The 14,997-nt window shown below is 55.4% G+C and overlaps 1 protein-coding gene across 1 annotated transcript; it reads left to right on the top strand.

Annotated features, from left to right (window-relative positions):
- The first annotated feature begins 3,143 nt into the window (after window positions 1-3,143).
- Window positions 3,144-14,936, top strand: PMM1 (phosphomannomutase 1). The gene is made up of 8 exons (XM_080393079.1): window positions 3,144-3,296; window positions 3,406-3,523; window positions 4,455-4,531; window positions 4,739-4,830; window positions 7,162-7,261; window positions 8,066-8,141; window positions 11,014-11,129; window positions 11,926-14,936. The coding sequence occupies exons 1-8, from the start codon at window positions 3,228-3,230 to the stop codon at window positions 12,046-12,048; spliced, it is 771 nt and encodes a 256-aa protein (XP_080249205.1). The 5' UTR covers window positions 3,144-3,227; the 3' UTR covers window positions 12,049-14,936.
- The last annotated feature ends 61 nt before the right edge of the window (window positions 14,937-14,997 follow it).

Raw genomic sequence — 14,997 nt, 5'->3', positions numbered from 1 at the left:
TGGAAGTAGTGGCGGCTACTGCCCTTTGCTAGAACTGGTCGCAGGCACTTTTCTTACTTAAATTTGAGAAAATTTTCCTTCTGTAAGCACTGTGGTATTTTACCAAGACTGCGCTCCTGGGGCTTGATGCAGCTTGGATGAGGTGAATGAAGGGTGGACGCTGAGTGTTCTGTCAGCACAGGTTTTGTGCAGCCCTTGCTCATCTAAGTGTGCAAGAATTAAATGTCTAACATCTGCTGTTGAAGAAGAGGCCAGATAGAGTTAAACATAGCAAAAGGCTCTAATCTTTTCCTGATTTCTACTTTCTACTACTTTCAAAAGGGAAAAAAAGCAGCTTTTAGGAATGCAGGCATGAAGTCTACTTCTATGGAGCTGCAGAGGGGATGTTTGTGAGGATTATGTAGCACTGTCCATCATGCCTTGGCCGGTGGGCAGTTAACGAGCAGGGTGTATTATCTGGCTCTGGGGAGGAAATTAATTCTGCTTGGTTCACCTTTCTGAACGCTTGTCGGTGCCTTTCGAATAAAACCACAGAGTTTGCTGTTTGTATAACAGCAAACAATCTGTATCAATGTAATACGGGAGGGGGCTTTAACAGAGATTCATGATTGTGGTTATTTTGGGCCATGTTAATCAGTTATGGTGCTGGTTTGCTATAAAGTGCCAGTAGTAGCCCTATATAATATACCTGGGAATGCCTATAAAAGGAAAATCTTTAATGGCAGCCTGGCCAGAGTGTAAGCCAGTGCTCACAGCCGCTTACCTTCTAAACATCAAACAAATATTTGCCCTTGTGGCTAATAACAGAGGTTTTATTCATGATGACAGCTGCAGCCTATCTGAACAGCAATCAAGGAAATGTATCAAGAGTGGTTTAAGTGCAAAGTATTAAATAACTGAAACAGCTGCAGCAGCCCTGTTCTCAGAGCTAACCCAGATGAAGGAACAAGCTGTGCACTTCACCAAAAGGCAGACTCATACTCTTGGGGAAACCGTAACGGCACAGATCCTCACTGGCTGATAGCAGATGGCAGTCAGGGTCCTGGGAGAGGTGTTTCGCCTTGAATAGAGTTTCTAAAGCAGCATGACAAATTATCGGGAGAAAGCAGAGCAGGTAGATTAAGTTTTGGAAAGTTCTCCTGATAGCATTAACCCAGTGGCACTGTAGGAGTGCAAAAATGTGAACACTGACCAGTATTTTAGCAGACTTCCCAATTCTGGGAAGCGCCCCGAGGTGGCACTGCTGCCTTGCAGCTCAGGGATGCACCTGCGCCCGGGGAGAGCAGCTCTGCGTTTGGGAGGTCAGAGTCATGTCAAAGCAAGAGGCAAGAGGGTCTCTCCTAGACAAGAAAGCTGCAGGTAGGAGCAGCCAGGAGACAAGATCGTAAGGCAACTTGGGCTACGGCAGGAACTGAGTGCTGCTACAATGAAGGGCTGCAACATGAATGAGCTGGCAGGTTTTCCTAACGCCGTGCCTCTTCCACCCAGATGTGGGAAGTCCTGTCCTTGAACCATGTTGTGACTTACAAAAAATAAAGGCTTGCACTCCTGGACCCCCAGGAGCTCGCTGTGTATGTCCCCATGGCTGTCTTTTGAGAGTCCTGGGTGTTAGCTCGTGGCTCTGCTGGAAGGGAGTGCAGCTCTTTGGCTTCTGGTAGTCAAGCAACCCAAATCCGTGAAGGCATCTCTACTTGCTCATCAGCATGTCATGGTAGACGTACTTCAAGGTATTCATATTCTGGAGTAAGTGTCCACACCTTAACTGATGAGGGATATGTGTAATCACACCTTGACAAGCCCTATAAAAATGAGCATAACCCTCGACTGAACTAAAAATTCATCACCCAATTTCATACTAAGCAGCTGGGCGATGAGAAACTGTTCTGGGAGCTGCTATGCATCTGAGAAAAGAATCCAGCTTTTGGAGGTTGGGAGTTCATAACCAGGGTCTGATCCAGAAGGCCCCAGAAGCCGTGATTTTGCAGGAACGTCAATGCCAGGGCAAATACCACTTGTAATACCCATCCAAGACTGCCTGACTCTCCGTGTTGTGGAGGTAACTCACAGGAACACTGTGGAAATACCTATCCTGGTGACTTTAAGTGGAGGACACAATGAAAGCCTCCCCCCCCAGCAAATAGCTGAGGATGTTTTGGTAAACCTTGTCCAAGGCAATGGCATGGAAGTAAATTATTAACATTGTTTCTGCTGAAGTGGGAGCAGCAAAATAAAAACCGGGAGCAAAAAACAGTCTGTGAAGCCATCTGAATCCTTCATTTTGAGGGGAATCTGGTGAAGAACTGTGAAAAGGGGTTGCGCAATATCCTGAAAGTAAATAATACTGGGAAAAAACAATCAGACTGTCAAAAAGAATCTTCCCCCCAGTTCCAGCCTAGCTCAGCACACTGAGCACTATCCAGGGAGAGAAGGCAAGCTAACTGCTGAGCAAAAAGCATTGAATGTCCCACATAGGTTGTTTCTGATGTTGGAAAATAATTTAGGAAATACTGTAGGAGACAGCAGCTGGGCAGGCTGTCCACCATTACCTACTGGGCCAGCACAATGCGGAGCCGTATGGATATGATCTGGGCAGATGGTGTCATTAAATCTGAAATTACTTGTGGGGTAACTGCTAAGTGGGTCAAAGCAAAAGTTACTGCAAGAAACAGATTTGGCTTTGTGCAGCAGCGGGTGGGGGCTGGAAACTTCTCCAATGGAAATACCAGCTGTTAACAGCATCCGATTGGAAACGTGGGGTGAGGGATGGGGACCGACCAGGTGAATGGATGCTCCTCCCGTCCCCACCCTTAGGACACAGACACCCCCAGAGGAGCTGCGTTTACCCGGCAGCTCAATCCAGACCCCCAGCCCCTAAATGCGTGCGGGTGCTGCAGTAACCGCAGCCGATGTGCGGACACCCCCACGCACACCGCCCCCAAACCCCGGGTCCGTCGGGAGGGCTCCCAAGCGCAGCGTCTAAGGGGAACCGCTGAGGCGGGAAAGCGGTTCAGCACCTGCGCGTTACTGCACCGCGGGGGGCTACGGGGGTGCGGGGGAGGGGCTGCAGGGCTCCCCGTGGCCGCGCCAGCCCCCCGGGCACGTCGGCGCGGCGGCTGCCGGGGCGGGGGCGGCTGCCGGGGGGGCGGCGGCTGCCGGGGGGCGCGGCCGCCATCGCCGCCCGGCCGTGTCCCCGCCTCCCGCTCACAGGGCCCGGGCCGGCGGCGGGGATGGCGGCGGCGCGGGGCCGGGTGCTGTGCCTCTTCGACGTGGACGGGACCCTGACGCCGGCTCGGCAGGTAGCAGGGCCCGGGGGCGCTGGGCTCGGGCGCGGGGGGCACCCACCGAGGTCGGCGTGGCGGAGCTCGTGCCGCCGGCTGCGGCCTCAGCCGCTGCTTCCCCTTCCAGAAAATCGATCCGGAGGTGGACGCGTTCCTGCGGGAGCTGCGGGAGAGGGTGCACATCGGCGTGGTGGGCGGCTCCGACTACGCCAAGATAGCCGAGCAGCTGGGGGACGGGGACGAAGGTGAGACGCGGCCGACCAAGTCTTCCGGGGGTCACCCGTGTCTTGAACCCGACGCCGAGGCTGCCGGGGGTGCTGGCCGTGCCGGGGGGCGGTTGCTGGCCGTGCCTGTGGGGGTGCTGGCCGTGCCGGGGAGGGGGGGGCTGTGCCGAGGGGGCTGGCTGTGCCGGGGAGGGGGGCTGGCCGTGCCCGGCGTGGAGGGCTCCCTCTGGGAGGGCAGGGACGCTGCAACCCACGCTGCCGCGCCGCCGGCGGCTTCGTATGAGCTTCATCTTCTGGGCTCTGACAGGTCCCACCCGCCACCCCCCCCCCGCACATTTTGCCTCCCTGCTGCTCCATGGTGGGGGCTCCGGGGGGTTCCTCGTCGCGTTTCAACGGGGACGTGAGGCACAGGAAGGAGGGGGGGGGGGGGGGCCGCCCCCGCCGTGTTCTCCCTCCCGGGCACGGGTGGCAGCGCGGCCGGGCTCCCAGCTCTGCCCCCGGCCTCGGTACCGGGGGGCGGCCGAGGAGCTCCCGGCTGGAGCCGTGGCAGTCTCGGCAGGGCCGCGTGGCCGGGTTGCAGCAGGGGCTGCAGTTAGATAACCGGTAGCTGCATCACCGCGGCGGTGGGAAGGGGGGGAGAGCGAGCGGAATAACATGCACGTGGTTGAAAGCCTGACATTTTGGAGGCCTTATCTTTGGCCTGCCGCTGATTCAGCCCGTGACCTCGGTCAGGTCGTTTCCCCCTGTGTGCGTCAGCTCCCCACCTGTGAGCAGAAGATAATCTCATCCGTTGTGGAGAGCGAGGAGGGTCGGCGGCCCTGTGCAGAGCGTGGGAGACATGGGAAGGGCAGTGCTAGGGAACTGGGAGGATGGCTCAGTCCTCAGCCCAGTCCTTTTGGCCCCTTTTCCTAGACAGTGCTCATGGTTCCTCTTTTGTTTCCTCCCCCTTCAGTCATCGATAAGTTTGACTATGTCTTCGCAGAGAACGGCACAGTGCAATACAAGAATGGGCAGCTGGTCTCCAAGCAGGTAGGCCCAGCTCCCCTTGCAGCCATGGCTCTCTGTCCCCCCACCCTGTGTGCGCTGTGGGGGGCAGCGCCTGGCCCCGGGCGGGTGGGTGGCCCTGTCTCTTCTCCCCACGTGCCAGGTCTGAATGTCCATTCCTCCAGGTCATGTTCTTGGGTGGGCTTCGTAGGAGGTCAGGCATCTTCCTCATGCCCCCTTCTCCTCCTGCAGGCCATTCAGGACCACCTGGGGGAAGAGCTCCTGCAGGATCTAATCAACTTCTGTCTCAACTACATGGCGCTGCTGAAGCTGCCCAAGAAACGGTAACAGCCCAAGCCCATGCAAATGGCAGTCACATCACTGATTTCTAGGGAGCTCTGAGCTCCAGAGCTGTCCTAAGGACAGCTGAGATGCTGAGCTTGTGTCGCTCCGGGTTTTATCTTTGTATCTAGAGGCCCTGTGTAGGATCACTGTCCTACCAAACTGGGCGCTGTGGGCAAATAATGGAGAAGGGTCTTTGTTCTGGAGAGTCTGCACTGTTTTTTAGCATAATGCCTGCTCTTTTGCCCCTCGGATTTTCTTTCGTGGGAAGCAGGGTACAGCCACTGCATGCGTCAGGATACAGCCACTGCATGCATCTCATTTAGGACAATGGTACTAGCTTGTTACTGGTCAGGGTGTCAGGCATCGTTGGTCATATGAGTTTCCAAACAGATGAACAATGGCTCTTAAGATGGGAGGTCCAGTGCCTGAGCACAGTTTCACGCTGTTTCTAACCCAGAGTCCCTTGGTGCCACGGGTAATAGGGCTGGCCCCACTCTGGCCTCGACCAGGTGTTCCCGTCGGCTTCCCCCCGTGAGATCCAGCAGCCGCAGGGTGAGCTGGGTTGGTACACCTCCTCTGAAGGAAGGCTAGGCCACTGCCAGGCAATAAAGGGGTAGTTTTCCATTGGATCGGCTCGTCCTGTTATCACTGAGAGAGAGGGAGCAGATGGCGTGAGGGTGGAAGGGGAGAGCAGGAGGACCTCCTTCAGAGGCAGCCTGCAGTTAAGCCAGCCTGGGTGCAGTGTCAAACCGCTCCTCAGACCACAGTTTCACAAACCCTTGAAGCACAAACACGTGAGCCAGCAAGGCTGTTGAAAGCAGCGACTGTGTCCTCCCCTTGTCCCAGCTGGTTTGTTCCTGCTGTCCCCTTGTGTTTGTACGGTGAACCCAAGCAAGTGAGCCGTTTGGTCAAAACTAAACTGATAAAAGTTGCTAAACTGTGATCCAGGTTAGTTGCCTGATGTGAGTCACCATGTGGCAATATGAGGATCGGGGAGAGGGGCCAGGGTGGCTCCTTGCCACAGGACTGCCAGCTGAACAGACCTCTGAAAGCGTGGGCTGGGACCCAGAACCCTCAAGCTTGTTTGGTTGCCTCCTTGCTTTCTGGTTGCCCAACAGCTTCATGAAGGTTCAGCTCCTAAGCGCTTCTGTGGACTTAGGCTTATGGGATTTCTAGCAAAGCAAGGACTTTAACCGGCATTTCCCAAGTCACGACCTGGGGCATGATCCACCAAACCCTTTGTGCTGCAGAGATGCTGCTCCCAGGCTGCAGGCATGGCTGCCTGTGCGTCCGTTCCCCATGATGTTCTTCACTGTGTTACGAGACAGGAGGTGGAGAGTTTTCCTCCCAGACTCAAAGTGGCAAGCACTTTATCTCAGAGAAACAGTGGGTAGGGCTAGGAGGGACATCAGAGGGTTAATGAGCTCAGGGCTCCTCAGCTGGACAGGGAAGGGGGTCTCGCTGCTCCAGCTAGGTTTCCACAAGAGTTCAATCCATTTTCAGATTGGCAGTACTGTCATCCCCTGCTGTTTCTGCCCCACTAGTGCTGGTACCTGTCTGATCCCTTGGTGAGCTATTCCAAGGTGATAAGCAAACAGAACTGCCTGGGTTTATAGTGAAGAAAAAAGAAAGAGCAGTTTTCTGCCAGCTTAGTGCTTTGAACCAGCCCACCAAAGAAGCGGCAGAGTAGTAATCCCTGTGCAAGGTGAGGGTGGCAAGCAGGAGCTGGGTCCTGTCCATGCAAGCTTAGGTAAGAGTTGCAGTCAAGACAAACAGTAGATGCAAAGGCCCTGCAGGTCCTACCTGATGTGTGTCCCACGAGTAAGTCCTGATTCCTCATCAGCCTGCTGCCAGACATCAGCAGTGAGTTACACTGACCTGGTCCTTTCCACTGCCCCAAGGTACTGCCAGCTTCACCCAACCCACCCAACGGTTCTTAAAAGCCTCCAGGGGTGGAGATGCCACTGTCTCATCAGGCAGTTGGTCCAGTCCAGGCAATAGCTGTCCTTGCAGTTATTGCAGCATTGGAAAATGTTCCCTATCATCTCACCTAAGCTTGTTGCTTCCAGCCTGTCCCCAGGGCACACAGGAACTGTTCATTCCTCTTCTCTTACAGTCTCTTTTTATGAAACTATGAGCCCCTTGTAGACCTTAAGTGGAGTTGTTGATGCCTGGTCTCTGCCTGGCATGAATAACCCATGAGTGGCAATGGCTTCTCTCCTCCTGCATGTCCCTGCAGAGACTGCGTGCCTCACTGAGCAGCTATTCCCCTGGCAAGGTCTGGTTTTCTCTCCCTGCCCCAGTAATCTTGTGCCCTTGCCCACCCACAGAGGAACCTTCATTGAGTTTCGCAATGGGATGCTGAACATCTCCCCCATCGGACGGAGCTGCACCCCAGAGGAGCGAATAGAGTTCTCTGAGCTGGACAAGGTACGTGGGCCAGACTGGGGCTCACCCTTCCCAGTGATGGTTTTGCACCACAGATCTTGGGTCTTACCCGCTTCCCCCCTTCCCAAGGAGAAGGGAGCCCAGCTCCAAGCTGTGCACCGGGCCAACACATGCCGCAAGGTGGAGACAGGACTAGGGGTCAGAAAACCCAAGGAGAGACACAGATGGAGGAATTTGAATTCATTGGAGACCACCCACTGTGGTGGCCAGCAGGATTCCTTGTGCTGTGGGAGAGCCCCAGGGAATAAGGCGCTTCACTGGTGTTTCCTCATTTACTGTAACCGAAGGTGGCCCAGCATCTGTCTTCTCTCGCCCAGTCTCCCAGCCCCAACAGAGCAGGAACTAATGGGCTTTGCAGACTGAGAGGGCCACAGCGGCGGATCTGCTGAGCTGACCTCTGGAGCACTTGGCCCATGCCCACAGCAGTTTCTGCCTGGCGGAGCTTTCTTGGGGTTAAGGGATCAGTCTGACTTTGCAAGACTTCTTAAGCAAAGCTAGAGACTTCGGGTTATGAACTGGGCTTCTGGGAAACTGAGGCGGTTGCATTTCATTGCCAAGGAAGGGCTAGGATCTGCTCTTCCCAGGAGCCTGCTGGAGCTGTCCTGAGCTGGTGGCCTTTTACGCAGACGCTGGGCAGGACTGGTGAAAGCTGGCTAAACGGTGTTACGCTGGGGCTGAGGGCAGGTGGGAAGGGAGTGGAGCAATCAGCCAGAATTGTCTACCAGACAGCTTACAGCGGATGGTCAACTCTAATTCAAACCCTTTTTCCTTCCCCTTCCTCCACAGAAAGAACGGATCCGGGAGAAGTTTGTGGCAGCCTTGCAGAGGGAGTTTGCTGGCAAAGGCCTGCGTTTCTCTCGAGGTGAGCAGAGGGGGCTTCCCTGGCTTTGCCTTGGCCTCTTTACCATGCTTTCCATAAAATGCTGGGAAGGGGAGCAGGAATCCCAGCTGTTCCCTCTGGGGGCCTGGAGACCCCAGGAAGAGCACAAGGAGCTTCTGGTCCTAGAGAGCTGCTGCAGGGGCATCACATTCACTTCCATGGCAGTGTGACAGCAGAGAGTAAACTGTGCTGCAAATTTGCCTCCCCGGGAATCAGCCAGACAGGCGAGGTTCTGTCCCGTGATGTTATCTCTGCCTTAATTTCAGTTAGCTCTGTGGAGCCCACCCCTGACCAGAAGGTCTGTTCTGGCCCAAGTAGCAGCAGCAGGGTGGCCAGCAGAGCTCCAGGCACATGCACTCCTCTCTAGGAATGAGACAGGAGCCTCATGCATGTCTCAGCTCTGGGGTTTTCTTAGGAGGGTTGGCTACAAAGGAAACATCTTTCTTCCTGGACAAAGAGCTGCTGAGAGGCAAGGAGTTTGCATCTCCATGCCATGGGCTTTTGCAGGGCTGCTTCTTGGAGTGGCTCTTGGAGCCAGCTTACCAAAGACAAGGAGCCAAAGGAGAGGCTTGAGCAATCCTGGGGGTCTGGCCAGGACAGGGAGGAAAATAAGGGTGTGTAAGTGGTGGGGTGGCTGCTGGAAGAAGACCCTCCGTAGAGCAGATGGGTATGTGTGAGATAAGAAGATGCCATGTGGCAGCCTAGCCAAAGGGGAAAGGGGTGACAAGACTGAGAGGCAGCAGGTGACACCCCACTTGCACCCAGTGTGGGCCAGTGCAGAGGGTCTAGCCCTCTGGTCCTCCAAGGGCTTTCCTCCTGAGAGCCTCCCCTTGCCTTCAGCATCCTGCTAGGGGCATCCTGTGCTGCCCAGAGCACTGACACACACCGTTTGTCACAGCAGAGAAAGAGAAGGTCCCCGCCGCCATGTCCCCGCAGGCACGGGGGACGAGAGCAGAACAATGGGCCATTCTCCTCTGACTTTGGGAAGCCACCATGAAGAGCCCAGGCCTGTTGTGTAAAAGCATGAAGACAAGGGGAGCTGCGGGCCTCCCGCTCCTCCACAAAGAAAACGCGGGGTGTCTCAGGTCAGGCATCCAAAAACAGGAACACGTGGAAATAGGGCTGTTCTGCCAAGCTGGCTCCATGTGTCTTGTCCCAGGCTGTGGAGGACACAAGCCCCAGAGGTGGTAGGAGATCTCCCTGCAGCTCTCCAGACACATGCTCTGCCTAGGTGAGGGACAGTGCTGGCTGTCCTCCATACCATCTCTTCTCCCTTTGGTTTCCTACCCTCTGCAGCTGGCATCAGGAGCCCCTTCTTGCTGCCCAGTTCTGATTAAAAGGCCAGAACACTGTGAAATGCAGCATTTTTCACAGGTAAATGGCTTTAGATACAAAACCAAGAAGGTTTTTAATGAGGTCAGTGAAGTTTAGCTCCTGCTCTGGCCTGGGGGCATCCCCATCTTCCCTGAGCTCACAAGCCACTTGTTCCTGTCCATATCACAGTGCTAGGGCACCCTGTCCAGTAGCGAATCCTCTGCCCTGAGCTGAACACACAGGCTCCATCCCCAGCTCCTCAGGCTCCAAGGAGGGTTGGTTTGGGAGTCCCAAACCAACAGGGACACCTCAACCAGCCAGGGAGGAGAGGAGCATGGCATCAGCATGTGCACGTTTAAACAGTCCAGGGTATCAGTGCCTCTGTGCCACAGCAAGGACTGTCCCTGTGGCTACCTGTCTATTCACCCCCTTTCTGAGAGAGGTGGGGTTATGATTTATGAAGATGGAGTTTGTGAAACTCCAGGATTGCTGGTGGCCTATTAGATTGCCTGGAGAAGCAGGGGTCCCCTTGAAACCAAGAGGAAAAGCAGGGGTCCCCTTGAAACCAAGAGGAACAGAGACATGAACTAGCAGGAGGACGCATATCCCAGTTCAAATCCCTGATCCTCCTGGCTCCAAACAAGACCCAAATGTGTGCGTGCCCCAAGCCATGGGCCTTGTTTTGGGACAAATATGTCACCTGTGTCCTTGCTGGGACAAGGGTCTGGCTCTGCAGCCTGTGCATGCAGCAGGGCAGCTTGAGAGGGCAGGGAAGGTGCTGCCTCCAAAGGCGGCACAGTGCTGGAGTAAATTTCTCCTGGTCTAAGAGCAAGGGCTGGGAAGTTTGTTAGCCCTTGGTGGCTGCGGGTGTCCATGTGCATATGTGTGCCTGCTCTCTGGGAAAGCTGCCTTACCTCTGTGCGTTCGCCCTGTCTCCTTGGTGCCCCTCCATATGTTGGCAACCCGCCAACCTGGTTATGTTGCTGGGTCCGTGGTTCTTGATCAGCATACAGAGCCTGGTGGGGCCTGCAGTGCAGCCAGCTGGGACCCCTGAGCTGTGCAATGCACGGGGTTTGCTTTGCTTGTGCAGGGTGCCGGGAGCTCCTGGTCCCTGCAGGGCTGAGGCCTGTCAGAGCAGTGGGTTAGAATGGCCAGTGATGTCCCCACAAGAGCCTAGGAGAGAGCTCGGTGCCGATCTCCAAGCTCATTGTCCCCCACTGGGACACAGAATATGCTGATGCTCTCTGCGAGGCGTGACCCCACGCCTCCCCCAGCAGATGCATCCCCGCTGCAGCCAGCTGGTTCCTGCTTGCCTGCAGTCAGGGGAGCCATGCTCCTGTCACCCTAGCCATGCTGATGTCATGCCAGCCTGTTGTCATCGGAACAGCATCTGCCACTGGCCTAGCCACAAGCACACCGAAGCAGAGCTGGGCTCCCCACAGACGTCCATCCCCCTCCCCTCCTCCTGTCTGTCCCAGGGTAGGGGGGCACCCTGCTGGCTCCCACCAGCATTGCCTCATGCCCTCCCTTCTTCTGGCAGGTGGCATGATCAGCTTTGACGTCTTCCCAGAGGGCTGGGACAAGCGCTACTGCCTCAACGTGCTCGACGATGAGAGATTCGACACCATCCACTTCTTTGGGAATGAGACAACCCCCGTGAGTATGCCCTGCTCGCCCCACACACGGCTGTTTTCTCTCCTGAATGGAGCTGCCCCATCATGGGTCCCACAGCCTGGGTCCTGCTGGTGGCTGATACAGTCCTCTAGTGGTGCCGCGAGGAGGAGAGATGCTGTTGTGCAGCACGTGTTTGTGGTGGGCTCGTGCTGGCGGCAGGCCTGCCGGGTCGCGGGAAAATTGCCTTGGATTCACTGTGCTGGGGAGCAGGTCCACCTCAGCATCACTTTCCTCCCCCTGGCACCCTTAGGAGGGGGGAAGCCACTTCTGTGGCCCACAAGACCCAAAACACAAGCCCCCAGCACTTAGGAGAGGGCTTTTCAACAACAGGAACAGCTTCACCTTCCCTTTAGAGTGGTGGGGGATGGTGCTTCCTTGCTGCTGCAGACCTCCTTGGCCATCCACTCAGCTCTTCCCAGATGATGGCAGCCTCTGCTTCCCAAATGTGCTGACCTCACGTGCTAGCCCCTCTGCGGACAGGGCAGGGTTAATCCTGGGCGCCTGGACAAGCTTTGCTGGTCTGGGACCTTCCCCATCCTTTCTATGCCCCTCCCCTGGCACTGAAGAGGGGAGGCCAGAAGGAGGGAGCAGGGCTCCCAGCCCAGCCTCTGCCTCCGTGGGCCACCAAAGCCCTGGCAGCCCCTTCCCCAGCAGGTCCCTGCCTGCCCAGCTGTGGGCTCCCACCCCGGCTCAGAACAGAGCAAGATGCAGATTCATGTATGAGGATGCTCTGGTAAGATCCTGCTAATGCTTTCCCCATTTTTCTATTCCACTGCAGGGAGGAAACGATTATGAAATCTATGACGATCCCCGCACGGTGGGACACAGTGTCCAGTCTCCCCAGGACACAGTCCAGCGATGTCGTGAAATCTTCTTTCCAGAGAGAGCAAATGAGCGCTGACTGCCAGGTCCCCACAGCCCTGCCCCACGCCCACCCTCTCCCCCCACCGGGAAAAGCACCTTCATTTGAGGAATCTGCTCAGGGTAGACTGAAGAAACCACTTTCCAGATCTGGTCGGGAGGTAACGTGTGAGTGCGGGTGGGTGTGCAGGAGGGGGCTTTGCTGAGCAGCCCTTTGGCACTCCCCATCTACAGCTCGTGGGACCAGACCCTCCTCAACTCCAGAAAAACTTCTCTCTTGACAGTTTGGGCTGTGGTGGGTGCGATGCAGATGCTTTGTTGGTCGGAAAGCATTTGAAAGGGCCAGTCATGAGAGTATGTGTGTGTCCGTCCCGTGCTCCCTTCCCCTCTTCTCTTTTTCACTCTGTTTCTCTTAACAGTTCTGCCTGAGGAACGTGTGTCTCCCCTTCTGTCCCCCTTGTGTCTTGGCCAGGGAGGCTGGGGCTGCTGAGGCCCCTGGCACTCTCACCAGATCTGCTTTGAGGCAAGAGGCCAGGAAGGCTGTTGTTTGCTCCAAGCCCATGGTAGGAAGGGGTAGCTGTGACCCCAGCTCATTGCAGCATTGTACATCCTAACAGGGAGGGTCACCATATCCTTCATCTCAGTGCCACGCTGTGCCAGTCCCTACAGGTGATCTGGGAATGAAGTTTTAAAATGGCTGGGTTGGTTCCTGCTCTGAGCTTTGCTCAGGTGCATGAAGAAACTAATTCTCTCTTTAGCTTACAAAAAAACCCCAGGGTTTATTTTCTCTGTTCTGAAGAAGTTCTCAAGTCAGACCTTGCCTTGTGCGGCTGGAGGATGCTGGGCGTGCACAGAGCACCCTGTGGAGCAGTTGTGGGCTGAAGGCTTCCCGACAGTCTTCCTACTCCCACGTCCATTAGGTGTCACAGATGTGCCAGTGTAAAACTTACCCAGGGCATTCATTACAGACCAAGTCCCCTCCTTCCCACAGCTCAGATTTCCGTGCTGCTGCCAGGGGCATTTTCAGAGAGGGACAACACAGGCCACACCTGGTTTGTAGTGCCAATGGGGGTACCCACCCAGCAGTGCCCTCTGAGCTTGCTTTTCCACCCTATCTCATCCCACAAGTTTATGTGGTCACCTTTAGGGAGGCAGGTTCTCCAGTGCAGCTGTCATATGTTCTGCTTCTCTCTTTCTCATGGGTCTTTGTGGGTTGCAAAACTACACCTTTCTTTCAGACCTCGACCTCCTCCCTCACATTGCCCCTTTATTCCTGGCAGTTATGCCCAGGGCATGTGGCCGCACCAGTGATGCTAGTCACAACTTGGTGCTTAAGAGGAGCTCAGGGATCCCCTCAAGGGAGATGTCCTGCTTGTAGCTCCCCAGGGCACATGTATCTGTTGTTTGTGGTCCTGGAGGATGCTGGAGGTTCCTGCAACCCCCCCCCACATTGCTCCCTGAGAACCTTTTTCACCACGACCCTGCTGGTATGGCACTGCTCTGTCTCTTGGTCCTGTTTCCTCTCCCCTTTCTCTTCTGTTCCCACTTCCCTCACCGTTGCTCTTCATCTCCCACCTAGTAGCTGGACTGCAGAGAGAACTTTCTCCGTTGGCCACCGCCAATTAACCAAGGGACCATGTTCCTCAGGTGAGATACATTGGTGCTTTTAGAGCCAGGGCAGGGCTCCCATGTTGCCATGAGCAGAGTTCTGAGTGGACCTTGGCACTGCTGCCTGGCCACAGAAGCAGGGGTGCTGTCTCCTCCACTTGATTGCACCTCTTAACTCTACAACACATCGGGTCTGTAATGCATCACATTTGCATGAGCACAGCGGTCTGCCTAGCATCCAGAAATCCCCAACAAATGCACAAATTCCTCTTTCTGCCCAGAGAAGATTTCTGCATGGGAGAAGAGGACCTGTTGGAGAAGCCTGAATGCAGGGTACCCTTTTTACAGGCCACTGAATTTGGCCCTTCACTGCAACCTTCCTGGAGGAATCGTGCTTTGTGGTTCCTTCTTCTCTGTTTCACTGTGGATCAGGTTATGTATGGGGTTTTGGGGGGTTTCTTTTTCCTGTCTCTATTCAAAGTCGGCAGGATCTCTAGCAAGCTTAGTGGTGAGAGCGGGTCTGGATCTGAACGCACAAGGCACTGTGGTGGCCTTGTGGGCTGAGATAACTTGAATATTTGAAGGGATGGGCAGGCTCTGTCCAAGGCTGTATGTCTGTCCATTGCTCAGGGTGGGAGGAGTTGCAGGGCGAGCGGAGCTGAGGCAGGGATGACCTTCGAGGCACCAGCCGTCGCTTTTTCTGCTCAGGAGCTCACATGTGCATGGATGGGATCAAGTTCAGGAACCTTCCCCATTCCTGTCTCTGTCTTACACCAAGCTTGGGCTAGTTGAGGGCAGCTCCCAGCAGGACACCCTGTCCTGCCAGAGGCATGAGGAAGAGGATGGCATCAGAGGTAGCTGGGGCAGCCCCAGGCTTTCAGAGCCACAGAGCAGTTGAGGTTGAAGGGACCTCTGGAGGTCATCTGGTCCCACCCCCCTGCTCTAGCAGGGCCACTGAGAGCCTCAGCTGCCATCCCTTGTGGGCAGGGATGAGGCACAGGAGGGGGTGGATGAGGCACAGGACATGCTGGGGTGGGAGCCCTATACCTAGGGGGTGGCGCACGCCTGTCCCTGAGACCCCTTTGCCATGATGCTCCTCTCCCAGTGTGGGTGCCCATGACGTAAGTGGGGGTTTCTCCCCCTGTATGCGTGAGTGAGCAGATGTGGTGGGCCCCGTGTCAGGGACCATCTTGCCATATGGCTCCATATCTATGTGAGATGGGCAGCTCCTGTCCGGCTGATACTGTTAAATAAGAAATATATTTAAATACATATATATGTAAATGAAAAAAAATAATAAAATCAATCATATTAAATCTAGCACATGCAGCAGTTGGAGGCAGCGTGTGCTTTGTGCCGGCCTCTGCTGCGGTGAAATGCA

Source organism: Falco punctatus, assembly GCF_963210335.1.
Source record: "Falco punctatus genome assembly, chromosome: 6".
Lineage (NCBI taxonomy): Eukaryota > Metazoa > Chordata > Aves > Falconiformes > Falconidae > Falco > Falco punctatus.
This window is presented reverse-complemented; position numbering and strand designations above follow the sequence as displayed.

Coding starts and splice junctions, on each gene's coding strand:
- PMM1 (XM_080393079.1), top strand. CDS start 3,228: ATGGCGGCGGCGCGGGGCCGGGTGCTGTGCCTCTTCGACGTGGACGGG. Junction 3,297..3,405: donor CCCTGACGCCGGCTCGGCAG/GTAGCAGGGCCC, acceptor TTCCCCTTCCAG/AAAATCGATCCGGAGGTGGA. Junction 4,532..4,738: donor GGCAGCTGGTCTCCAAGCAG/GTAGGCCCAGCT, acceptor CTCCTCCTGCAG/GCCATTCAGGACCACCTGGG.